The sequence below is a fragment of the Grampus griseus genome, assembly GCF_964374135.1.
Source record: "Grampus griseus genome assembly, chromosome: 14".
NCBI lineage: Eukaryota > Metazoa > Chordata > Mammalia > Artiodactyla > Delphinidae > Grampus > Grampus griseus.
In genome coordinates, this window is record NC_139008.1 from 46,451,778 (window position 1) to 46,479,383 (window position 27,606).

At 39.9% G+C, this 27,606-nt stretch overlaps 1 protein-coding gene across 1 annotated transcript in view; it reads right to left on the reverse strand.

The window, feature by feature from the left end:
• Nucleotides 1-27,606, reverse strand: part of MACROD2 (mono-ADP ribosylhydrolase 2) — a gene marked incomplete at its 3' end in the record, with an annotated part of 1,963,559 nt that overhangs the window by 579,236 nt on the left and 1,356,717 nt on the right. Inside the window, 1 exon segment of the mRNA XM_082670986.1 lies at nt 13,719-13,749. Within this exon segment, the coding sequence (XP_082527112.1) occupies nt 13,719-13,749 (31 nt within the window).

The window sequence follows — 27,606 nt, forward strand, 5'->3', positions numbered from 1 at the left end:
TTAAAAACTATTAACCTAATACTGTTCTGTTCTTATTAAAGATACAGCTGAACAAACATATGATAATTAAAACACACAAAAAGGATTAAAAGTCTTTGGTCATAACTGTGTGTCAACTGAAAGCCTCACCTAAAGCTCATAGCCTGTATCGGCAATTGGCTAGGGACACATCTTCCCAGTATTCATTATCTAAGCAGTGTAATGACCTGGTGCATAAAGCTGAGATTATGCAGAAGATACAGGTCAATGTTAGAATAGTCAATGGCTGCAGGTCTAATATCCAGATTCCAGAACAACTGTCAGAGTTGCATATGGATTTCCCAACCTTGGGTCTTCAAGTCCCTTTGCTGATGAGATAACTAGAGAGGCTGTAATATAACAAGGAAAGGAGAATTTGGATTCTTCAGACCAAATGCTTGCTGGAGAGACTTGAGGACCTTTTTTAAGTTTTAATTCTTGAATTTTATTTTATTTATTTTTTTATACAGCAGTTCCTTATTAGTCATCAATTTTATACACATCAGCGTATACATGTCAATCCCAATCACCCAATTCATCACACAACTACCACCACCTTCTGCCGCTTTCCCCCCTTGGTGTCCATACGTTTGTTCTCTACATCTGTGTCTCAATTTCTGCCCTGCAAACCGGTTCATCTGTACCATTTTTCTAGGTTCCACATATATGCATTAATATATGATATTTCTTTTTCTCTTTCTGACTTTGATGAAGGTGCATTATACATTGTATAATCATAGATACTGCCTCCTAAACCATGGCCCTTTTTAGAACAGAAGGATGTTTCTCTGAGCACTGCCCTTTAACATGGAGAACTAAGGATTGCATTCAGGTGCACTTCTGAAGAATAAGGCTGAGTTTTTATCTCACCTCTGACCTTTTCTAAGTTAGTTACCTAACCTCTCAGAGTCTCAGATCTCTCATCTGTATAATGGGGATAACTGTACTGATCTATCAAGATTGTTGTGAGGATTAGAAGTGGCACATAATATGTCAGGCACAATTACAGGTATCCAAGAGATAGTAGCCAATATTATTAACTTAAATGTATACTTCAATTCAGTTGGTGTATAACCATTTTAATCTAAATTGTAATATCCAACATGATATAAACATTTTCTAGGCACAGAGCAAATGACAATGTTTGGAGTAGCTAAATTAATTGCACTTCCTGGTAAAATTTCATTTGAACAGGAGGTGAGAGGGGTGGGTGGAGGGAAGGGGAGTGGTTCAACTAATGAGCCATGATTCAATGAGCATTGGAATTTTCAGGTTGCTGGAATAGGTTTAGGAAATTGTTATATATCTTTCTCAGAGAGAGAGTAAGAGAGAAATAGCAACTGATGTACATCCTTTCAGATGGTTTTTTTTTTTTTTTTTTCTGCCCAAAAGAAGCTAATCATCAGGAAAATTTCAAATTGAGTGCCTCTGAGGAAAGACCAAACAGATGCTGTGTTCATGGTCTAGATTCTATGTGACTTTGGACAAGTCACTGACACCCTCGGGTTGGTGCTGGGAACTTCTTTGCTATAATTTGGACCTCAGAAAATCTCCATTTTTTTTTAATTAACTCTAGTTAATAAATAGAATCTCTAGTCCTAAATATATAGGAAAAAATGTGGTTTTTTTGAGTTAGTACTAGAGATGAAAAGGTTTTACACCTGGCTTTAAAAAGTTATGAAACCCCACATTTTAATTATGCTTTATTTATAGTCAGTTGTCTGGGAGAGGTGAAATGGAAAATTTAGAGAAAATGATGCTACACAATCCTATAGTCTGAACAGTGATCACTTTTCCTAGGAATTAAAACCTTCCACTACTACCTACCCATAAGACGTCGGCCCCTGTTTTTGTGAAAGCCACAGTCATAGCTGTGAATGCCACTGCCCACGGTTATAAGAAGCAAAGGTAAACTTGATGAGAAAAGAGGGGACATTATTATTCTTGCTTGGTTCAATTTGAATGTCTTCAGCATTACAGAGGAGACATGAGAGAATACAGACTCTTAAACTTAGGATGGATAACATCATGAACATTCTATTACATAGCTTGGCTGTCTTTTACAAAGTATAAGCATTTCAAAATATGATTTTTGGGGCTTCCCTGGTGGCACAGTGGTTGAGAGTCCGCCTGCCGATGCAGGGGAGGCAGGTTCGTGCCCCGGTCCGGGAAGATCCCACATGCTGCGGAGCGGCTGGGCCCGTGAGCCATGGCCGCTGAGCCTGCACATCCGGAGCCTGTGCTCTGCAACGGGAGAGGCCACAGCAGTGAGAGACCCGCACATCGGAAAAAAAAAATATATATATATATATATATATATATATATATATATATATATATATGATTTTCTCTTGGCTATACTGGCAGGGCAGGGAAAGAAAGTTGGCTTTTTGTTTGTTATCTTTCACTATTATGCCACTTCATACTGTCAGCATTTTCCTCTTAGGATCTTCCTGCCATCTTTAAATTGCTATAGTCCAAGAAAACATTTGTTAGAATTACATCTAAAATAAGAGTGATTAGGTCCTGAGTGATGGCCTGAGAAGATTTCCTATGGGTAAAGCTTATGAAATTTTTTATAGGGACCGGGCATATATATGAAGAACATTTTTAAAGGTATCTTCAGTTTCATGGTTAAATGTTGAGTAGAGAAAGTTGCCCAGTAAGTGAATTCTAATGAGTGGAAAGGGCTAGATACCACACTACCCAGATGATGAATGACAGACCATAGACAAGCAGCAAGCACAGACTGATGGACACTATCATTTGGAGCCTACAATGGACCTCCACCAACTTCCAAACGGTCAGACATAGATAGCATCCCTCTCCAGGGGTCCGATGGTCCAGGCTGCCCTCAGCAATCTCCTATGCCACTGCCAATGCCTCTTCCTCAGCAGGATGAAGTTCTTCCCCATTCTCTATAGCTCGGATTGGTCAGGTCACTGGCAGGCCCTGAGGAAGCCCTGATCACAGCAGCCAAGCTCCGAGCTGCACAGAGCAGTTTGTTTATGGGTGGCAGTGACAGGTAAACCGCAGTGTCCTCTCCTTCAGTCTAATGGGGTGAGTTGAAAGATTCGGCTGTCAGACCAGTGTGAGGCCTCATTTTTCTTCCCTGCCGCATAGGGTGCCCCTTGCTGCAGCCAACATTTGATTGTGAGTAATTTGTCAGGGATGGCTGTACAATGGAAATGGAGAAATGGATTGCCAATTACAGCTGGTCTTCTCCGACTGCTTGGCAGACGAGGGCCTTTCTGCAGGGCTGACAGCCCTAGAGCACAGTGTATTTAGCCTGAGAGGGAAGGAACCCATTCTCAACTGAGTTTTAAAGATGAGGAAGGGGTCAAGGTGACTCATTTTTGTATTTACTTGCTGACGTTTGTCCTGGCCTTCTTGGCAAGCGCCATGGGAGGGAAAGCCAGTCTGAGGTTTGCTTTTTATTCTGTCCATTTAAAATGCTTTGTACTTCTGATTTCAGTCTTAGCAGCACAAATGAAAGGTGTGAAAGAGTTCATTCCATACTTCCCACTGAAAAAGCCCAAAGGGAAGTGTATCTCTGACTCCCTCTGAGATGTTTAAAACATGCTGATGGTGGGCAAATGGCAGGCATGCCATCATTTTTTTCCTCTTATTTCCAAAGGACAATATGCAATTGCACATTGACAACTATCACGAAATAACTTGCTACTTACCCCCTCATGGAAGAGATGAGCTTTTGCAATTTTAAAATTGTCCCAAAGGAAGAGGTCAGTAAATGAAGAAATGTCTTTAGCTGTCAAGCCCTGTGCGTCTCATAATCAGATTTGCTTTCAGATGGTGAATGAAATGGACACCATCACATTTTGCACTTGTAGAAAATCATTGCCAAACTGACATCAATACTTATAATTCTAAGAAATCTCATGGTCCCTCAGAAATACCTGAGCTACAACTTGTGAACGGCTGCACTATTAATTTATTCTCAAATTACATGACCTGCTCATTTGTGGGGACAGGAGTAGGTAAAATAGGTCTGCTTTAGTGGGAAAATCTCATTGTCATTATCTTGTAAAGAACAGCTGAAAAATGGACGCAATTATTCAATAACAAGAAGATTAACAAAGAAAATCTTATCCTAAAATTTTCCTAGCAGCTATATTAAAACTGTTTGAGATACAGATGCACACATATCACATTCTCTCATATCTATACACAAGAGCACACACACACATAACAGGTGATATATTTTCTATTATATATAACATATATGTATATACATATAAACAGATATATACACACACATAGAGAAAATATATAATACCTATGAGATATAAACAATAAGTAATAATAGAAAAGTATTAGCTTGCAATTATAGATTCTAAAGAAATTTAAAAGCTATGGATTATTTGTGAAAGAAATGGGCAATAATTAATTAGATGCTCATTTAAAGTCATGGATATCCCCAAAATCATTTTTTAAAGAAAAAATTCATATTTTTCTTTAAACCAGTACACATACATAGGTACAAACATGTAATTATGCTTTAAAATATATACTACTTCTCATCCAGTACCTTAAGCATATAAGGGCTTTAGTATAGATATATGCATATAGATATATGCATTTGTTTATACACATATGTATATGTGTATACATACATATATGATATATAGTGCATAGCATATGCTATACAGTAAATATGTATGTATAAATAAATATACTGTATATAATATATATGCATATATATGTGTATATATGTATGATATTTATGTATGTACACAAACATATATGTAAATAAATGGTTTAACATACATATGTCTGTTTGTTGAAAATGTGACCAGCTCACCAGAAGAAATTCTGGGAGAACTTCTAAAAATAATCTTGAAGTGGGAAGGCCTTCCTAAGTTGGAAACCATGAAGAAAAAGACTGATAAAGTTGATTACATTTATAGGCTTATATATTCAGTGAATTTTTTTTTTTTGAAAATGCACAAGAAATTCAACAATGGTTGCCTCTCAAGAGTGATACTGGCAGTTTCAGGTGGGAAGAGATTTTTTAAAACTTTATGACCTTTTATACTGCTTTATTGTTTCTTGCCATATGCATACATTATTTTAATGATAAAAGCACACCTTTAAAAAATGTCCCTCCATCTCTTTTTCTCTTTGGTAACGTTAGGCCATATCAGTGTTCAGATGCTCTAGCCACATTTTTTCACTAGTCCTCTAAAGTCTGGGGTGGTGATCATGACCCTCTCGTCAGTTATTAGTCAAAGCAAAGTGGGGACCTGTGTGATTCATTTCAGTGTCATGGGTATTCATTCACTATCCATACTAGACATTAAGGGGACAGGGCTGCCAGCTGGTAACTCAGAGTCTAAACACTAGTGAATCGCTAGGTTTGGAAGTGGGGATGAAAAAATGAATAAGTGCTTCTAATGACTGGCTTGATAGAAAAATCCTGAGGTACAGCGATCTGTCACTAGGCACTTTGCTTATCCACTCTGAGTCATGCAACAGTCTTAGGGATGGTCCTCTAAGAGGAAAGATGACCACTGGCAGGAACATTACCCTAGGATAGCTGCAAGAGGATCAACGCAAACACCAAATCCTGGCTCTTTATAATAAAAGAGAAAGACTTATTTGCATGTACTATAAGAAAGGAAGAAAAAAATTCCTAGAATGAAATATAAAGACTCTAACTTATTATGTTGTCTGTGTTCAAAACCTGTTGTTTCCTGTTTGATATTTTTGGAACATATAATTCATATTCTCAATGAGAAAATACTATACATTTTAATTCTGTTGTCTGGACAAGACTCAAAGTGATTTGATTTATAACAAATATAGAGCACAGAGCATATTTTTAATAGGAAATTGTGTACATTCATTTAACAGGAATTTATTCTTGAACATTCATTGGACACTGTGCTGGGAGCTGGGGACTTAGGCGTGAGCAAAACCAGATACTAACACTGATAAAATAAAACCCCAGTAAACGTATGCTGCAGTTGTAATGAGTGTTGTGAAAGAGAACCATATAGGTGTTACAGAAACAAACTATAATTGATTCCTCCAAGGATTTCTATGGAAACGGACAAGAATTAGAAATGTAACAAATGATACAATTATTTATTCATTCTCAATATACTGATTTTAGTTTCCACTGATGTGTCTGCAAATTTTGCAAGAAGTATAGTACAAAAAATGTAAACACAATTGACGTAAGATCTAAATGTCTAAATATACTGGCTGACAACTAATAATAGGTCACTGTACTGATGCCTGAAGAATGCCATACTTTCAAATTTTTCAGGATTCAGGATTATAAAGGCATTTTAATAAAGCAGATACTATAAAAATCACCAACTATTCTTGCCAAATAGAGACTATCATTTTTCAAAAATATTTACTGATTCTGTGTAGAATCAAAGTGCTCCAGAATTAAATTACCTATGAGTGACCTGTTTGATTTAATTTGACTTTCTTTCCCCCTTGAACAATGATATCTAGAAGGCCATCATAATTCAATGCCCTCTTCTTGCTACATAAAAGAATCATAGTCAGACACGTGGAATACAAGGCACACTAAATTTCCAATCTCCTTTGTAGTTAGGTTGGTCATGAGACCAATTTCCCTCCAATGAAAGGGAGATGAAAGTGATAAGTGCTACCCTGAGTCCAGGGAGCATCAGATAGGATGTGTGCCCATCCTACGTGTTTCTTTCATTAGAAATGAGAAAGGTAACCATATGAGAACAATGCCTTATGAAAGGCAGAACGACTCCTTACCACCACCGCAGATTAATGTTGCCTTGAATGATAGAGTGGAACAAATCCTTCCCAAGCAGAATGCTCACTTTGGAACTATTTGCACAGAAAGAAATCAACATCTATATACACTAAGCCACTCTGTTTTGGAGCCTCTTTGTTACAGCAGCTTAGCTTTACCCTAGCTAATATAGTCTCTTTCAAATGCATTTCAAGATGTTTTCTTAAAAATAGAATCATTGACTACAAAGGATTTGACATGAAAATCATTGTCCTAAAGAGCTAAACATACTTGATTTCTCTAAGAGCTTTCAGAATTATTTTTGATTTCCTTTCTAAAGAGAGCTGAGCTATGTTTATTTAAAGTCACCCTTTAGATACAAGTATGTATAAGGAGCAAATAAAAAGGAGTGTCATTCAAGACTGGATGAGAAAAATGAGCGAGCGCATGGAAATTATTCCACTGATCAGATGGAAAGTGTGGTCCATTCTTAGGAAGTTCTTTAGGGAGAGCATTCCATTACTGCTCCCAGTTTTCAACGTGGCTGAAAGATATTCCTAGGGTTCCTGTTAAATGGATAGGCTTTGTAACTTACTGAAGTGGTTTTCCTATTTCCTTAAAAGACTTACTGCTTTGATACTTCTATAAGAAAAGCCATTTTTAAAATGTAACATAATAATATATGGCAGCTTCTGAGGATGGGGTGACTTGGAATTCATTTCTGCATTCTAGTCCTAAGACAAATTTTTACCTTGACACAGTTGCAAAGAGGTAGACATGCAGACCTCAGAAACAGTAATAAAGTTGTAATCTTTATTACTTTTTGAAACACTTAATCTTTTAATGAAGTCCTAAAATTGTTCAATTTGAACAGAACACCAGGGAGAATGACACTGGTTTCTGCAGTACCAGAAGGCTAGGTTTCCAGGATTTTCATTTCTTTTGGCAGATCCCCTGGGGGAATCCTGCCCGTGGGTCTCACTGTCATTTTTTTTTTTTTTTGCGGTACGCGGGCCTCTCACTGTCGTGGCCTCTCCCGTTGCGGAGCACAGGCTCCGGACGCGCAGGCTTAGCGGCCATGGCTCACGGGCCCAGCCGCTCCGCGGCATGTGGGATCCTCCCGGACCAGGGCACGAACCCGTGTCCCCTGCATCGGCAGGCGGACTCTCAACCACTGCGCCACCAGGGAAGCCCTCACTGTCATTTTTATGTAAGCTGAACTAGCATATTTTGTTGCTAGGTGCTTGAAACTCTCTTCCAGCGCAAAGGTAGTACTTTTGGTTTCTTAGTTTGATGCATTTTTATTATTAAAGACTCATGTAGTTTAGAGAGAGTAAAAGGGGAGTTTGTACCACATTTTGTGGGATGAATGTATAAATGTGTACATGTGTGACTGAATTTGCTAGAACTGTCTATTCAAATGGTAAGCACTCAGAGGATTAGAAACAATAGCTATAATTTCATTGTCTGTTAAACTCTTTCTCCAGTGCTTCATAAGGATCAGTTCATAAAATATTATTCAAATGTGATAGAATTAAGATGGGTTTGTCCCCCGCACTGTATTTTCCCAAAGGGAAGTAAGGTATGCTGATGCTAATGTTACTACCCTTTGAGGGCCAGCAATTAACTCAAGGATTGCCAAGAACAATAACACTTCCTACAGCGGGAATAATGTTCCCAGGACAAAAAAACACAGGATGTCGTAGAAGGGAATTTATGAGAGAAAAAAGAGTCATCATTAGACCACCTGAAAGGAAGTTTTCAAAGCAAATGGAAATATCAAAGGGAAGAGAAGAAAGCCAGAGGGAGGAGGGGAGCTTTCAGGGGGATGAAAGGGAGGGGCACACATTTTTGTCAATTTTGCTCTGGTTTCCAAATGCATTACATAAGATAACTCTTCCAGCAAGCCCAGAATTGCACAGCCATGGTTGTCACACCCTCTGAAACCTGTCAGCATTTAAACCTGACAGAGGGCATGCCCTTAGCATTGCCATTGCAGAACGCTTTGGTTTTTTTCCAAGTCATGTCTGTGAATTTAGACATATGTAGTGATAAAAATATTTGCCAAGTATATATAAGGTTAACAAAACATCACGTAGATCTCCTTTTTTTTTTACCAGTTAGAAGCAGAAGAGCGAACTTGAATGCAAATGAGGGAGGATTCAATTAGAAAGTTGTGTTCTGGCAGCATTTCATGGAAAGCAGAGGGAGACCGGGTGATCTGATAGAAACAGGCCTTCCACGTTGATAACAGAAATCTAATGAATAAATATGGGAGCTGTTTTCACTAAGTTATGCTGCACTTAAATTTTTCCCACAGATTTCCAGCCAATAACTCAATGTCTGAAATTCCTTCCTCTCTAAAAACACCATCTTGTACCTGGAAAGGAAGATTGAAGTTTTTTTTTTTTTCCTCCAGAAAGAATATTTTCTCAATTACTCAAGGGATACACTTTTCCACCTGGACTTCATTTCTGTTAACTATATCGACTCTCATAAAATAGACGAAAATTCTTTTTGCTGTTCACTTCTCAGTAAAAATTCCACTGCTATGCATCATGTCTAGCCTCTTGTGTTAAACTTATTAGCACCAGAGTATCCAAGTTGGGCTCAAAGGGCAGAAGGCACACGCAAGATCTGAAATGTTCATCAGGGAAGTTCAGCTCTATCCCTCTGAGTCCGGTTTCGTGGCCAAATCAAACCTTTAATTGGGATCTGGGAGTTTAAAGACCCCGTAAGCCTCATCTGGATCTCTTTTTCCAACAGTAACACAGGCCTTGCTTTGGTATTTTACCAAATGTGGCTTTTCAACCTGAGTGTAAGCAGGCGGTCTGGTGCCCTGTGGAACCACCCGGGAAACATTACATTGGGGCAGCAACAGCGGTGGCTGAAAATCAGACTGGAAAATTCTGGCTCCTCGTCCAGGGAAACCTGAGAGCGGGCGGGGCCTGCTCCCATTGTATTTCTCCCTTAAATCGGGCTGAGTCACACGGCAGATACTTTTCAGTCTGTGTTCTGCAAAAAGGTACAGATGGTTTTGTCTCCAAAAGGCTAGGATTAAGGAGAGGCTGGGAGAGTAACTGGTTTCCGCCATGGTCTCCAGTGTCCCGGAAATACCGTTGTGCTCGGATCCTTGCAGACGTGCTTGGAGTATGGTGATGATTCCACAAAATGGAAATGCTTACTGTTGACATTGCCCTGGTATGAGATCATCTTGGCAATTAAATAACCCAAACCCCTTCCAAAGATGGCTCTACCATAGTCAAAAGTTTTGTTCTGATAGAAGAATTAGAGTTACATTGAGTTTTGGGGACATAAATCTAAAAGTGAAGGTCAATCCAAAGCAAAGAGGTATCTGAGAAATTACAGCAGATGGGGAGGGGGCTGGGACTAGGACATGTCAGGAAAAGTCGGGATAGGGCCTCAGAGCAACAGGTACCTCCCTGAGAGACCATCATCCCATGGGCTATGATAAATAACAAAGCGTTTTGTTTTGTTTTGTTTAAGTGAAGTAGAGTGCTGTATTTATCTTGGTTTTCTTTTTTAAGAAAACTTTATTGGAGTATAGTTGATTTACAATGTTGTGTTAGTTTCAGATGTACAGTAAAGTGAATCAGTTACACATATACCCAAAGAAGACATACAGATACGGTATTGGTATTCTAAATGAACAAATTCTTGAGTTTTCATTTCCCCTTGTGAAGGTGGACACTGCCATGCTTACAGATATCATTCCTAGTTTGAGAATGTTTTTTAGGAGCACATTTGTTTTTCCTAAAATAGAGATGTTTGCCCACTAAGAAAATACCAACCAGGTAGCTTTCTCTGCCTGTTATCTTGCCAATGAACAATTCTGCTTCTTGTATCATCAGTTAGGCAACAATTGGGGTTATAATCATTATTGTCGTCATCAAACAGCAATTATTTCCTGAGCTTCTCCGGGAGACACAATGCTAGATGGTGGGTGTGTGTAGAACATGCACAAGTGAATCCCTGCTCATGAAAAAAGCTCCGGATTGGCTATGAACACAGGATATATTTTTTAAAAAAAATCTATGGAACAATATGAAGAGGCAGTTGTTAATTGTCCAGATTACAAATGCTCAAAGAGTTCAAAAGATGTAATGACCGTCAAGATTTGGCATATTCAAGGAAGACTTCTCAGAGATCAAGCTTCAACCTATATACGTGTGTGTGGTGTGTTTTTGTTTGGGGATTGGGGTAGAGAATAGTGGTGGTGATGGTGTGTGTGAGTGTGGTGCTTGTGGGTGTGTTATAAGGAAGGGGCACAGAATTGGACCTGGGAAGGCACATGCCAGGTTCTGAGACTCATCAGCTCATTTGTGTGTAAGAGAAAATGTGTCCACTATGGGTGGATGTCAAGAAATTTCTCAAACTATATTCTGGAGAAAACACTAGTCCTAAGAAAGTTTGAGAGAAGAATAATTTCTATGGACAATTAACCCTAGGAAATACTACAAAGTATATTCCCCCTTTTCAAGATGCAAAGGCAAAGGTACATATAAAATTCTTGGCACAGCAACTCACATCCTCAAGAAGAGATTCTTTTTCCCCTCTTCACAAATTTTGAAAGCGCTGGTTTAGGGAGATACATAAATTGCCTATTGTTCAGCATAGAAAGAGTCTACAAGTAACAGAATATGATCAAAGGCCCCTGAGCAGATGCAAAACATGCACCAAGCGTTAGTTTAGAAAAATTCATGTAGTGAGGTTTAGAATATGGAATAAGAAGGCAAGGCCTGGAACCAGGAGACTGCTCTGAATATTGGCTCGTAACCCACCAAGCATGACTTACAAAGTGTTGGGAGTATTATTTGCCTGCTTTTAATTTTTTCTTTTTCTTTTTAGCTGTGGACCACTTTCTTCAACTAAAGTATTCTTTCAAATGCCAATAAGTAAAGATAAAAGTAAAATTGATCTAGATAATAGAGGAGGCGAAACTAAGTTCTGAATAAGAGCAAGAAAACAACTGATCCATAAAATATGAGTACTTAGGAGAGAATCAAGGGCTGATCAGAAAGCTATAGTTTCACAAGGGACATATAGCATAATTTTCAAGTTGCAAAATGTTAAATAGTTCATAAAGAGACCTGGAGTAATGTAAACATTATTAAAGATCTCATGGAGCTAAAATTAATGCTACGTCTCAAGCACAGGTGCATCTAACCAAAGACAACATGGCACCTGACTTTGCAGGTATCAGCCTCACTTTGAAATGTACTCAGAAACTAGAGGGGAAGAGAGATGAGTAGCCAGGACTTGAAAACTATATTCTTTGACCTAGCTTTGTGAAAACTGACTGAGCTCATGTGGTGGAAACCCTCCAAGGCTGTGACATGACTCCCTATCAGTGCCTTTCTCAACAGTCTTCAATATTCCCCTCCCACCCGACACAATGCTGTACTGACCTGGTTATTATACACTGAGCCATGTTACTGTAAGGAGGAATCCCGGTCCTTCAGGGATTGAAATTAACCAAGGGCCACTTTAGTTTTGATTTAGTTTCTACTATGCTCTCTCAGCCTTCCATTTTAGTGTCCCTCCTCAACTTCCTTTACTTTTCTATTTCCTTTTCCTGCCATTTCCCCCTTTCTTAATGCATTGTGTTAAATTCAGCTTCTGAAAGTCTTTGTACATTACCACAGAATTCTCAGAGACACAATGGACATCGACAATATGACACAGGATTGTTTTTGGCACTTGGGTTTTTGCTCGTTTTTTTATCAAGGAAAATCAAGATTGTCATGAGAGAACATTTTCAAAAATCAGAACCATTTCTGTGGTGGAGTCTGATTTGCTTTTAGACAAGGTGAAATGAAGATCTGGGCGCTTGACCAAGTAAAACTTTGCATGTAATACTTCCTTTAAGCAAATATATAAGTAAGAGTTATAACTGGGTATCTGTGAGGCAGAAAGAGTGGCCATGATGGGGATAATGGTGCAGATGGTCCAGCTTAGCCCCCCAGCCCAGTGTCTGATGTGTTTCCACAAAGACAGGCTATAGTGGAATCCAGAGAGAAAAAAGCACGCCTTAAATTTTTAAATAATGTCGCCAAATCTTTCCCCATTTAATTTGATTCAGGCCTCCATTTTCCACTTTATTCTCACTAAAACCTTCAAAAAAAAATACCACATTAAGAGGAAATAAGTCTCCTACCTTTGATATCACTTTAGCTATCCTTCCCCTATAGTGATGAAGTTAAATAATTTTTAACATTTGTACATATTTTATTTTTCATCTAAGAGTCTCCATGTGAGAAGTCTGAGCTCAGAAATGTTGTAATCTATTTTGCTTGATCAGAAAACCCTAAAACGAAAAACTCTGTTTTACCTGAATGTGTAAAACAGATTTATTAACGGCCTGAGATAAAACAAGTAATGATAAAAACATTTTGCTTCCATCTGTGAGTGAAGCAGCCACTACTTAAAACAATCTATCAATACCAGAAAAAAAATTGCATCTTATTAAAAGTATTTGTTTTTATTGTCACATATTTGGTTTTTTTAATTTAAATATACAGACATATACGTGTGTGCATTCTAACACTTCTATTATTTTGTAATTCACAACAAAATAATGGTAATGTTAGGTTTTATATGCATTATGATTCATCTAACAGAAAAACCTGACTTGATTAAAGAAAATAGTATTAGAGGTCAGATCCTACTAGAGCAAAATTTTCACCTAACAAAAGACGTTAAGCCACAGTGCATCTAATCATTGCACATGGTATGCAGTACAACTAAATTCAACAACACAAAATATCCAGATAGCCTCTCGAGATTCCTCAATGGGATTTGACCTGCATTCTGAGTCTCTTTAAATCACAGCAAACTATATCCATCAGAGAAGCTCTTATTTTTCCTGTTAACCTTGATTTTAATAACAAAATAAAGAAATATAAACGTTACCAAAAGATAGATCACTTACCGTAAATGCCTGTTGAGATGCAGGGAAATGCCTGTGAAGAAACCACAAAAATAACGATAAATTTTAAAGGCACGATTCTGCTCGAACCTGACAGCATCTATTTCAACATCTGTTTTGCTTGATAATGGGATGCCCTCTACCCACATACTCTGAGCTCTGAACCCCACTCAGCTGGAATAGGAGACATCATGGAAATGGCATATTTGATTAACTGAAAAATTTTCTTTACCAGCAATTATGCCAGCTCACAAAAACCAATGGTTAAATTTACAGGAATCTTGGGAACGAACTGTTAAACAATTATTAAGAAATTAAATCACATAAACCTTCAATGAGCTAAGTCATATCTAAAACAAATAGTCGTCATCGCTTCCTTGTGCCGCATGTTACTATTACCTCTGCTTTTAAGATGACTATGTCTGTCATACGTGTCTGGTGGAAATACTACATACTGGTATGCTACTGGGCATCCTGTCTCAGCTCTGTGTTAAGTGACATCGTGTTGGTGATGTAAAATCTGAAAATATCAATCAACGTTCATGGTGCACTATACATGTGGGTCAACTGAAACCAGAAGTTGGCTATGGATACAAAATTTTGATAAAATTTAACAAAAGGATTCTGTAAGAATCAACTGGCTAAACAGAATTTCTAACAGAGGGTATTGTATAGTCTATTCTTTTTTTTTTTTCTTTTTTTTTTTTGCGTTACGCGAGCCTCTCACTGTTGTGGCCTCTCCCGTTGCAGACGCGCAGGCCCAGTGGCCACGGTCCACGGGCCCAGCCGCTCCACGGCACGCGGGATCCTCCCGGACCGGGGCACGAACCCACGTCCCCTGCATCGGCAGGCGGACTCTCAACCACTGCGCCACCAGGGAAGCCCCTATAGTCTATTCTTATATTTAAGTTGTGTGCTATACATTCTTTGTATCAGTAAAATTTAAAAATAAACTTACAGACATGCACACTAATTTTTTTGAGTCACTTTTTAAACATTTGCTGGCAAACCACTGCTTATGCCATATGCTATGGATTGAATGTTTGTGTCCACCCAAATGCATATGCTGAAACTCTAATGTGATGGTATTTGGAGGTGAGATGTTTGGGAGTTAATTAGGTCATGAGGGTTGAGCCCCCATGACGGGATTAGAATTCTTAGAAGAGGAAGATAGCTAGCACGCTCTGCTGTCCACCAAGTGAAGTACAATGAGAAGACAGCCATCTGCAAACCAGGAAGTGTGCTCTCACCAAACACCAGATCTGCTGGCACCTTGACCTTTGACCTCTCAACCATGAGAAATGAATGTTTGTTGTTTAAGCCACCCAGCAATTTGTTATAGCAGCCCAAATTGACTAAGACACTGTATTTCACTCAGCAATATTTAAAGAATTTGATGAAAAGAGTGAATGAACAAATGTAAATAGAGTTAAGTCAAAATTGAGCTTTCTAACAATAGAAAGGGATCTGAGTATGACAATGTCCTCTGCCAATGTACCTTTGTATAAATTTGATCAAGTTGTTTTCATCTTTGGATTTTCCCATGAAAATGCAGATAACATTTACCATATAGAAGTATGCTGTGGGAATTAATGACAGAATTTTTTTTAAAAGGACTGATATTGCACTAGAAATTCAAAATACTGCATCTGCTATTGACCATAATAACTAACATTATGATTGGGCTCAACTATAATGAAATGTTTAAGCCTTTTTTATTTATATCTTTGGGTTAAATGTGTCCTACATTTTATTTTCCTTAACATTTTTATAGAATATATGTTTATTCCTTTTACTTGGACGTTCTACTTAAAAAGTCAAAATTTACGTGATTTTGTTTTACACAGAGTAATAAGTGACTCTGTTAAGCTTACCTATATGTCTGTGAAATGAGAGATTTTTTTTTTCTGTTCCTTCACTAGTAAATGCTACTGTTTCTAATGAGAAAATAGGACAGTTTCTGGAATGGAGTAGGGGTTATTTTTTAAGTGAATTAATGAGTTAATTCTTTGATTCCTTACATTCTTGAGGTGCCAATAAGTTCTGAAGAATGTTTCTGAATAACTCAATCCATCCAATGACATAGAAACATGAAGAGATAGTATGGAACAAATTCTTCTGGAAATATTGTAGTCTTTTTACAGGCATTCACCAAGATTATCTACAGGCTGCACTCTGCCTGTGGAAAGTAACTGCATGCTTACTAACAGTAAGGGTCAGAAGTTCAGGAATGACCTGCTTAGAAATACAAATTAGAGAGGATTCAGAGTCATCCCTGTAATTTGTCCCGTGCTCACTCATGTTCCATTGTGCCTTTTTTTTTTTTAACATCTTTATCGGAGTATAATTGCTTTACAATGGTGTGTTAGTTTCTGCTTTATAACAAAGTGAACCAGCTATACATATACATATGTTCCCATATCTCTTCCCTCTTGCGTCTCCCTCCCTCCCACCCTCCCTATCCCACCCCTCTAGGTGGTCACAAACCACCTAGCTGATCTCCCTGTGCTATGCGTCATTGTGTCTTTTAAATGAGGTAGAAAGACATGAGTTTATAGTTGGTGCCCCAGGAATTCCATGGGAGCAAACTGAACACGTAAACATCATCTATCTTGTGCTCCGGGTAGACAAAGAGAAAAGTTTGAGAACACCTGCATCAAGCCATCAAGCGGAAACTAGAAGATACTAGAATGTTTTCCATGAGCCAGTCTGCTTGAAATCCCACCTCGGGGTCCTTCCCGTTCATGATGTTGGCGAGTTTACTTAACTGCTCTGAGCATCCTCATCAGTAGATGAAAACTCTAAGGCTCTCCTAAGGGGTTTGCAGGAAGATGAGAAGGAATAAGGAACACAGAGCATCGTGGCTGACAAGTAACAATATCTCAATTAATGCTGATTCTTGTGGTGGCCACTGTGATGCCCACCAGGCTCTGCTTTGGGGTGGGGGTGGGGGAATCTGTTGCCCTAGAGCAAGGCTTCCTGACCTTGGCACTGTTGATATTTGGGACCAGATGATTATTGCTGGGGGCTGCCTTGTGCACGGTCAGATGTTTAGCAGCATTCCTGCGCTCTATCCACTTGCTAGGAGCAGGGCCCCCAGTCCTGACAATCAAAAACATTTCCAGACATTGTCAAATGCCCCCTAGGGGGCGAAATCACCCCTGGCTGAGGACTACCGCCCTAGAATCTCGTGCCTAGACCCCAGCAGAGCTGTCAGCAGACAGCCTTCAACTGTTAACCTTTTCAGGGACTGTGTCAGATGCAAAGACCCACCTCACTGGGGTCATGCCCCTTCCCATAATCAATGCAGAGTATAAAGGGCTTGGTCATCTTGGCTCAAATCAATGTAGCACTGAAGGGCCCTGCAGCCCCAGAGCTCCCAACGGGGTGAGCAGGCCCGTCACTGAGCCACACGGCAGCTCTTCTTTCCCTCTGCCCCTCCCACTTCTATCCCCTGCCTTCTCCAGGTGTTGATTCCCAGAGCACAGCTCAGTAAACATCCTGTAACCTAAACTCCATCTCAGAGTCTGCCTCCTGGGGAACTGATCTGAGTTCACTCCCCTTTGCTTCCTTCTCAGGCACAGAATTATGAGTCATTCTCCCATCAGATCTAGCAGAAGAGAGAGCACACTGAACAGCTAATGGCAACTTTCATTTGCCTCAGCTCCCAGCTCTAACTTGGAATCAATCATGCAACTTAATAGTTGAGTCTGAATGTACCAATTGCCTTGCCTGTTTTAACAAGGACAAATAGCTTCATCTGAAAATGACACTGTCGCCTTGAATGGGAAGGCAAACAGTTGTGTAATGGAGGATGCCCTTGGTAACATTATTGCATTAATTCAAACAAAAAGGCAATGATAAAGCAGAGATGGGATTGCAATATCATGGAAAAAACTCATTGTATGTAAAACAACTTTGCATATAATTCAACCAAACTACATCTCAGTATTAATCACTTTTTATTACTTGAGAGAGAGAGATTGGGAAAGAAAGAGAGCAAGTGAGTTCATCTAAGGGATTTTACAGCACAGAGTCTGTGTTCTTTGCCATAATAAGTTTCTGATGGGGCCACCAGAATTGAGTAGCACGGGATTTCTTTATTTCAAAGTTATATTTAACATAACCACCTCCCACAAAAATCCTCGCCTGTGGAAGGAAGAATGATAGATTGTACCAAAACCCAGGCCAATTAGCCTGGTTTAAGTGCATGTAACTCTGCAGTCACCTGTAGCACTTGGGGAATGACATCATCAGTTGAATTTGTAAGGCTCCAAACTCCCCTTCCAGCAAGTTCCAGGAGCAAGACACCTCCATGCTAATCAGGGCCGACCCTACAGCCACCAGAAACTTTATAGCACTTGACTTTTAGCCAGTTTTGTTCGTTTGTTTTCCAAATCATCATGCACTTCTCTCTTGGGGAAAAGAAAAATAATCATTTGACTTGGAGAGTGAGAGAGGAATTTTCTTTTGTGAAATTACAGATTGGGCCACCTAGAAAATACTTCCTTAGCCCAGCATGTTGGTTTCAAGCACACTTGTAGGAACACTGAAATCCTTAAGACTGTAGACTATGCTTCCCATCCTGGGAAGCATCCCGAATTCCTCATGGTGTTTTGACATGGGAGGTGGTAGCCTAGCAACAACAATAGCTGTCATTCTTGAATTACGGTAGTCCCCTCCCTTATCTGTGTTTTTGCTTTCCTCAGTTTCAGCTACCCGTGGTCAACTGCAGTCTAAAAATGTTACACGGAAAATTCCAGAAATAAACAATTCACAAATTTTAAATCGTGCTCCATTCTGAGTAGCATGATGAAATCTAGCACCATCTCACTCCATCCTGCCTGGGACGTGAATCATCCACGTATCCCACCCGTCAGTCACCTCAGTTTATCAGCTAGGCTGTCATAGTAGAGCCATATTGCAGTGCTTGTGTTGAAGTAACGTTTATTTTACCCCCAAAACACAAAAGTAGTGATGCTGGCAATTCAGATAGGCCAAGGAGAAGCAGTGCTTCCCTTAGTGAAAAGGTGAAATTTCTCAAGTCAATAAGGAAAGAAAAAAACAATTGTGTGCTGAGGTTGCTAAGATTAGGGTAAGAACGAATCTTCTATCACAAAACTGTGAAGAAGGAAAAATGAATCCGTGTTAGTTTTGCTGTCGCACATCAAACCGCAAAAGTCAGAGCCGTGGCGTGTGGTAAGTTTTTAGTCAACATGGAAAAGGCATTACATTTGTACAAGATATTTTGAGAGAGAGAGAGAGACTACATTCATATAACTTTTATTACAGTATATTGTTATAATTGTTCTATTTTATTATTCTTTATTGTTGTTCATCTCTTACTGTACCTAATTTATAAATTACACTTTATCATAGGTATGTATGTACAGGAAAAAATATAGTATATATAGGGTTCAGTACTATCCACGTTTCAGGAATCCACGGGGGTCTTGGAACGTGTCCCCCATAGATCAGGGCGACCACTCTGTTCCAATGTGCCGAGCACGGGCTAAAAGCTCTCTGCAGAGAGTCTGATTCATTCTCATGAACAATCCTGTGATAAAGAACCTATTCCCCCCTCTTCATAAACGTGGAGGAGAGAAAGCTAAGAAAGCGAACTTCTTCAAGGTCACAGAACAGAATGCTAAGATACTGCTTTATTTTGGGTAAGGAATTATTGATTTTTTACCTTTAATACTTGTGAATTATACAAAGAACTTATAAATAATTCTCAAAAGGCTTAAAGAAGGCAGGCATAGGCAGACAGCAGTGAGAACTTTCTCCTACAGCCTCACCCTCTCTTTCTTGGATTTAACTAGAAAACCTTCCTCTTGGGCCATCATGACCAATAGCACCGGGAGCATCACACCACTCCAGGCGTTTACATTTTAAAGCCTGAGATTGTGCCTTTTTCCTGATCTCAAAGCTTTAGTCCCCTCACATCACATTTTAATAAAATGTGAAGTCAGGAGAGCGAGGCCTCCAATTTCCCCATGATTTGGCTCCTGGCTTCTTCTCCACCCTCCTTTCCTTCCACTTGTCCCCCTGCTCACAGAGTTCCAGCCATGCTGGTCTCCTTTGGTTCTTCAAACACAGAAAGCACAGTCCTGCTTCGGGGCCTTTGGCCTAGCTGATCCCTTTGTCGGGCACACTTCCTTTGAGATCCCTGATCACATGTCACCTCCTCAGTGAGGTTCTTTCTGGCCTCGAGTTAAATTCCTCTCTCTTCCCTTAGGCTGCTGGATCTCGTTGACTCCTACATATACCACCTGACACACAGGTGCTTGACTGTTCATTGCTTCCTCGACCTCAACCCCCCACTGGCAGGCAAAACCCAGGAAGACCTTTGTTTTACTTATTGTTGTATCAACTGCATCTAGAATGGGGCCTGACACAATAAATATCTGTTTAATGGATGAATGAATTAATAATTGAGTTATATGGCCATACAAACATAGTCAGATTTTTTTTTTTCTACACAAATTGGAACATATGTTGTGTTATATCTTCTGAGGCTAGCTTTTTTCATGCATTAGATCTTGGAGAACTTTCAATGTCAGTGTACGATGATCTAATGTCTACATACTATTCTAGGCATGGACACTATGTTTACTTAACATGATAAACATGTGGGTTGTTTGTAAATACTACTATAATAACCCTGCCATAAGCATTCTTGACTATGCCTTTGTCTACCTAATATATTCTGGTAGGATATATTCCTTGATAAAAATTAACTTGTTTAACCATTGAGTTAAAGGAAAAGTTTAAAATTTTGAAGATACAGTCCTTCCAGGACCCTCCTCAAATACGCAAATCCACTAATGCTCAAGTCATTTGCATAAAATGGTGTAGTATTTGCATATATCCTAATCACACCTTCCCATACACTTTAAATCATCTCTAGATTATTTATAATACCTAATACAATGTAAATGCAATGTAAATAGTTGTAAATACAATGTAAATTGCTATGTAAATAGTCGTTGGTCCAAAACAAAGTCAAGTTTTGCTTTTTTGGAACTTTCTGGAATTTTTTTTTTTTTTAATATTTTTGATCTGCTGTTGGTTGAATCTGTAGATCAGAAACCCATGGGTACAGAGGGCTGATTGTACTGACAAACTGCTCTCTCCAAAATATTTTTTCAATGTAAAATCTCTCCAACAGTTAGAGAAGAGTCAATAATTCCAATTTTTTTTCCCATTACATGGGTGAATAGAGCAAAAGGATGCTGTCTCTTTAACAAATTGCACAGGAAAATGCAAATACTATCAGTGCACTCCCAACCCCAAAGGTAAATAACCTGAAGGCCAAGGTCATTTAAAGGAGCCTGTGAATGAGATCATGTGGAAACGGCCAGAGTAGTGTTTGGATTGGAGTGCGTGGTGCAGGTTCACCCAGGCACCATAATTATATGCAATAACTTTGTTTTTGTTTTCTTCATTATACCTTGGAAATAGCTGTCATAAAGTCATTTATTGCCAGCTGGTTTTGTGTTTATAACTACAACTCCACGTAGTATAAAACAAACTATTACATAGCCATGAATATTCACAGTCCTCTTCTAAACTTTATATTTTCCAAGAAGACAGCTGGATTGCTTCCACCATGAATTTATTAGGATGCAGAATGTCAGAACCAGCAAAGGGAACATACTTGCCTTTTGCCTGAGCTTTCTCGCGTGACTGGGAGGAATGTTTTACTGGAAACTATACATATGTGAAAAGGAGAGCAAGTCCCCATAAACCCAATGAACCCAAAGGAAGGTGCATTCTGTTCCAAAATGTCTACATCTGTAAACTCCCTTTACACAGAAGCAAAGGGAAGAAACAAAAGTTTAGAAAAAGGAAAACAAACAAAAACCCTTCTCATATTAATAGCAAACTAGTTGTGCAATGTGGAAGCTCCTACTGAAACAAAATATTCCTAAAATGATGTTCTTTTCCCCATAACCCTAATCACCTCGATTTTTGGAATTATCTGCTCCCACATCTTTTTCATAATTAAGTACATGTACTAGGCTCATTTTGCATCCCTGGCACCGAGAGGTGGTGGGTGTGAGGGGATGCCCTTAGGTGACCTTTTCCTGGGTAGAGCTGGGGAAGTTGAGATAACAGTCAATCATCTCAGATTCCCTGAGAAGTAAATTACCCACTGAGACTGAAAGGCCCAAAGCTCACAGCCATCGCGAGGCCTGCCTGTTTCTGCACAGAGGGGCCTTCCTGGCTGAAAAGGGGGCCAGAATGACAAGGAGGCGCCCTATACACATAGTACTGAGGGACCAGAGCCCCGCTGGAAAGAGTGCAGGGCTGTAGGTGGAGCTCTGGAGGACTTAGGGGCCCTGGAGCTTTCCTCAGCGTGTCTGGGACACCGTCAGTGTCCTGTCCTTTAGCAACCCTGCCAGAGGCAAGCCCCACACACAGCAGCTGTCACAGCGATGCCCTCGGGCTGCCGGGCGCTTTGCCAATGCACTCAGAGCTCCCGGGATCTGCAATCAAATGCCTCCAGGGCAGCCCTTAACCAATCAATGTCTGATGGGTGGGGTGTAGAGGGTAATGGATACTCCTGCATCTCTGCCCTGGAGGGGACAAAGCTGAGGTGTGACCTGCATCGTCTGAGGAGCATCGCCCTGGGACTTTGCAGTCACCTGGGACACAGCCTGACATCCACCCTTCCCTTCCAGTCTCAGTCTTCACATCTCACCTGTTTTTTTCCTTGGGATTGTCCTAACAAATCCCTTTCCCCCAGATCCTCATCCCAGAGACTGCTTTTGGGGAACCAGCGCAGACATTTGCTATTGTTAGTAAGGTTGATGCGGCTGCAGTAGAACTTCTAAAGTGAAATAAACCTGACAGGTGATTTTGGGAGAATCTCAGAGGAAACAGAGCCCATGGTCACTTCTGGTCAGTCTTGGTAAGAGAGAGAAGTAAAAGCAGGTGAATCCTTGTAAAGAAGCAAGAGGGAAGAGAGAGCATCCTTAAGATCACGAGTAACTTGAACAACAGAGACCTGGCTCGAAACCAAGGAGCGGCTGTCAGGGACAGACAACCGGAGGGGATTCAGAGAGTGACCATGCAGGGAGGAGGCAGTGGTCCTGGGACTTTCTGTCTTCCATGCCTAGGGCAAGGCCCCATAAAGAATGTGCACCATGTAAACTTCTGTTAAACAAACCCAAGGAGGGGTTATTATCTACTCTTGACTTTGAGTCAATCCTTGGCTTCCTTAATAATAAGTTGCATCTCCATGTTTTTCTTAATTAGAAAGTTGAAGATGTGACTTCCAAAGGAAACATTTAAGAAAATCCATTACCAACAAACAACCACAAAACAAGAAACACAGATGGTCTCATAGAGGAGCAGCCCAAAGCCTTGACACACTTGGGTGGTGAGGTGATATTTTCTAAGAGTCTATGCATGGACTGGGCACACGGAGAGAGTAACTCAACCATTTCTCAGCCAACCTGTGTTTCCACTCTTCTTCCAAGACTCCCTAAGGATCTGTTCACAAACTGAACAGCTGTGAGAAGGGAGAGAGATAATACACAGTCAACAATATTTACCAAAAGACCATGGAAAAGGATACCAGGATGTCCAGTAGCTTCAGCTATCAGGTTCTCCTCCTCTCGTGGCTTAAGCAAATATATAGAAATAAAGATACCGTCTGATAAATTCTAAAGCTCCCCGGTTGTTTTTACATGGGCTTTGCTGTCTTTCATAACAACAGAGAAGCCTGAGGGGAAGCAATATTATTATCATCCCCTGATGGAGTGAGAAAGCTACCCAAAGTCACACAGTGACTAAGAGGAAAAGCTCAGACAGAAGCCCTTATCTTTTGACTCAAAATTCTAAGCACTTTCCACTGCAGAACAGAGTAAGTAAGGTCAACAGAGAAGGGGGAGGTGATGAGAGAAGAATCCGCCTTGAACATCCCCGGTCCTTGAGGAAGGGCTGGTTAGAGATGAGAGTTCTTTTTCGACATCAACACAGTATGAAAACCCTTCTAGGCCCTAGCTACCAGCTCTCAACAGTATTAAATCTGCCATCACACTGAAGATTAGTGCCACAGTGTAACTGAAAATTAGGACACTTTGAGAACCACTGTGTTATTCTGTTCTAACCAATGCCTTTTTTCCCCACCGTTGCACCAGACAACTGTAGCCCAGGCTGCATCCTCCTCATATCCAACACAGACTCGCTCCCCTGGGATGTGCTGAGCTCCTTGCTTTTCTGTGCTTACTAATCTGTCACAGACCACATTATTAGACAGGGAGCAGATTGCTAGATTACCAACACATATGCAGATTTCCTGCCTGTAGATTTTTTTGACAGCTCTGTTCCATCTCTTAAAATGTCAGCATGTTCTCTTCACAAATTGGGCAATTCCACTTCAACCCCTCCATAATTTCATGGTGTGAACTTGAAATCACCACATAGAAAAAGAGATGGTTTTCCACATGAATACAGGCACTTTTACACTCAATTAATTGTGCAAACACCTGACTCCCTCTCGTATTTATGGGAGTTAGGTGAGACTCTCTTGACAGTTGCTTGGGGTCTACAGCGTGGTTTGTAAAGAATGAGGACTTTAAGTAAAAATAATTATGATTATGCAGCTTGAATCAATATGTAAAGGTAATACATTCTTCTTTCCTTAGTCACAAAGGAAGACATTAGTCAAGCCTGATACACACTTTATATTTAACAAGGGAATTCATTAGGGGATAATGACTAAGAAAGAGGTGTCTAAAGGACACACCCTGTAGGAATGACTAAAGGAAAGGAAAGCAAGAAAGGAAAAGGAAATTGACTATAGTCATAATTCCCAATTTCAAGAATTGTTACTCATGGCCTGAAAATGACTGTGCTTTGTGGACCATCGATCACTGTGAAGACTTTTATCAACCAAATTCTATTACGGAAATGAGCAAAAATAACAAGACGGGAAGCAGCCAGTCTGCAAGGAGATGTCTGACAGCTCAGGCCGCAGGAGGTGAGTTATTTGTACACATTTCCCAGTGATCACTGCATTAATCCAACCAGAATCATCTCAGAACCACAAGGAAGGAAGCAGGCAGCTGGCCTTTCGCCGTATACACGGAGGGTCAGTGTTGGCTCCTGTACTGGGAGATGAACAAACCAAGTTGTGCAGAATGTGACACACCTGTGAGTTATTAAAGAATAGTTTAGATTAAATTTTGTTCTACTCTCAGGGAGTTGACTTAGCGTATGCACTAAGTCATCATTCCTGTTAGAGAGGCAATGAGGAACTCACACAGGCACAGGTGGATAGATGCATGGATGGATGGATGGGATGAGGGTGGCAGGATGGAAGGAGAGATAGATGAAAGGATGGTTGGGATAATTCTTGATTTAGGGATAGTAGCTTGATTCAGCTACCACTAGCTCTGGTAGACTTTGACTTCATTGAAAGTTTGATTTCACAAAGTAAAGGACTTGATTTTTAACCACAATGTTATAATTGCATCTTTCTTAAGGACAAACAAAATAAAATCCATCCATAACAGGTTGTACCTCTGTCTCAGATAGAACTTATCGCAGCCAAGAGTTATACTCCTTTCGAGTGTGTGAAAGAATTTCTGCCCACGGTTTTCCTCTCCCTCCATGTTACAGTTTCTTTGGGGAGGGATTTGTTGAAAGTGGGACACATCCTCAACATGGAAAAAATACAGTTTCATTAGTAACAGATGTCACTGAGGAATGTTTTTGAGGACATAGTAAGAAGCCAATGATTCTGCACTAGAGATCTATTTCCCCCGAGTTACAAAGAGCTGTCCAAGGTTCCTTCACCCTATGAAATGCATTCCTGTCTCAACCAACATTTTGTCATGTGATCTCTAGCTCATATCTAATTGCAGAAACTACAAATGATGCCTTTTTGGCACACTTCCCACTTCTGTACTGGTTTTCAGTGTTCTGCTAGAAGCACAGATATCCCAAAGGTGCTACTGTTCCTGGTACTTGTCTGTTCCCACTAGCCCATGCATTGCTCCTTTCTCCGTCATCTCTGATAGGCTCACCCAGGCTCCACCTGAACTTCTCCTAGGATGGGGAGTTCACTGGCTCAGAAAGTACATGGACCAGTGCTCCTCAAATGTCAATGTGTATCTGCTCACCTGAACATCTTTTTTTCTTCTTTTTAAATTTTTATTGCAGCATAGTTGCTTTATATTATTGTGTTAGTTTCTGCTGTACAGCTAAGTGAATCAGCTATATGTATACATATATCCCCTCTTTTTCTGGATTTCCTTCCCATTTAGGTCACCACAGAGCATTAAGTAGAGTTCCCAGTGCTATACAGTAGGTTCTCATTAGTTATCTATTTTATACATAGTAGTGTGTATATGTCCATCCCAATCTCCCAATTCATCCCACCTGAACATCTTGCTAAAGTGAAAACTTGGATTCAGTAGATCTGGGGCAGGCTGAGATGATGCATTTCTAACAGTCTCACAGGTGATGGTAATATTGCTAGTCTGTGTATATTGACAGTGGCAAGGAACTAGACAATAATACCATTTCAAGTGCTACTTTTCAAGATAACACTGCATGAGTTGAAACCTGAGGAAAACAGGGAGGAAATTACTGTTCCCATGTAATACATGGGTACCTGAAGTGGCAGATCTTCCAAAGCTACACAGAAGTTAGTAATAAATCAGGAAGAGGTCAGATGATGAAGCCCATGCTCTTCCCCCAACCCTTGTACTTTCCCACAAAATTGCCCTGTTCAAACACCCAGCTCCTCTCATCCTGATAAATACACTTATCCTTCTTCTCACATGAACAGAATGTCAACATTAGAGTCTCAGTTATTTCCTGGTGGGACTATTTTGTTTCTATCTGTCCATGTCACTTCTATATTTTAGACCCACAGTCAAAGTATTCCAATTTGGACTAGAATAGTCCTGAAACATTACTGTGCAGACAAATGACTGGGGGAACTTTTTAAAAATGCAGATTCTGATTCAGTAGGTCTGGGTTGAGGTCTCAGCTTCTGCATTTTAACAGCTCCCAGAAGATACCTATGCTGCTGATCTTGGGACTACAGTCTGAGTAGCAAGAGTTCAGACCATTACTCACTGAAATTTCACACTGATCCCTCTTCTCATTTTACCTCTATATCAGTAAAACCCATTATGGTGCAAATGACAGGAAACTTAACTCCAAGTAGCACTCAAAATGAAAAAATATATATAATTTTTTATAATTTAAAAATTTCAGTGATATGTGTAGCTTCAGATAAGGCTTGATCCAGCTTCTCAGTGATATCTCCAACTACTATAGTAAGTGACTGCTTGATTGGGGCTCATCTGCTGATGTGAACCACATGTGTGTACATATGTAGTAGTTGTGAATATGCTACCTGATGAGGAGGAAGTCATGTAGTATGTCAGGTGCTTTTTTTCCCTCTAAGACAGAAGTTGAGGTGTCCCTTCTTGTCAAAATTGCAAATGGATACTTTCTTGGGTTGGGAAGAATGCCCTGTGGAATGATTTCTGAGACTATTTCTGCTCTAAAGGCTATGATTTAGGGATCTGAGAAAGTTCTAAGAACTTGGTCAAAATTAGAAGGCATGGATGATTAAGGACTAAGAAAAATACCCATGACACAGGAATTCTCATGTCTTGCCTTTAGATTGAAACATAAGCCCCGAGTTAATTTATAATTTTCAAAATGCTCCACTAAAGCTTCTCTGAACTCTCACCCCAATATTTAATAATCCTCCCCAATCACATGTAAATGTTCCCCCTTGTGCCATTTCCTCCTCTTCTACTACCTCTGCCTCCACTCTTTCCTTGTTTTGATTTGGTACAGTGGAGGCATCCTTAACAAGGCACGTTGGACCACTCTTACAGGACTGGAGCTCCTA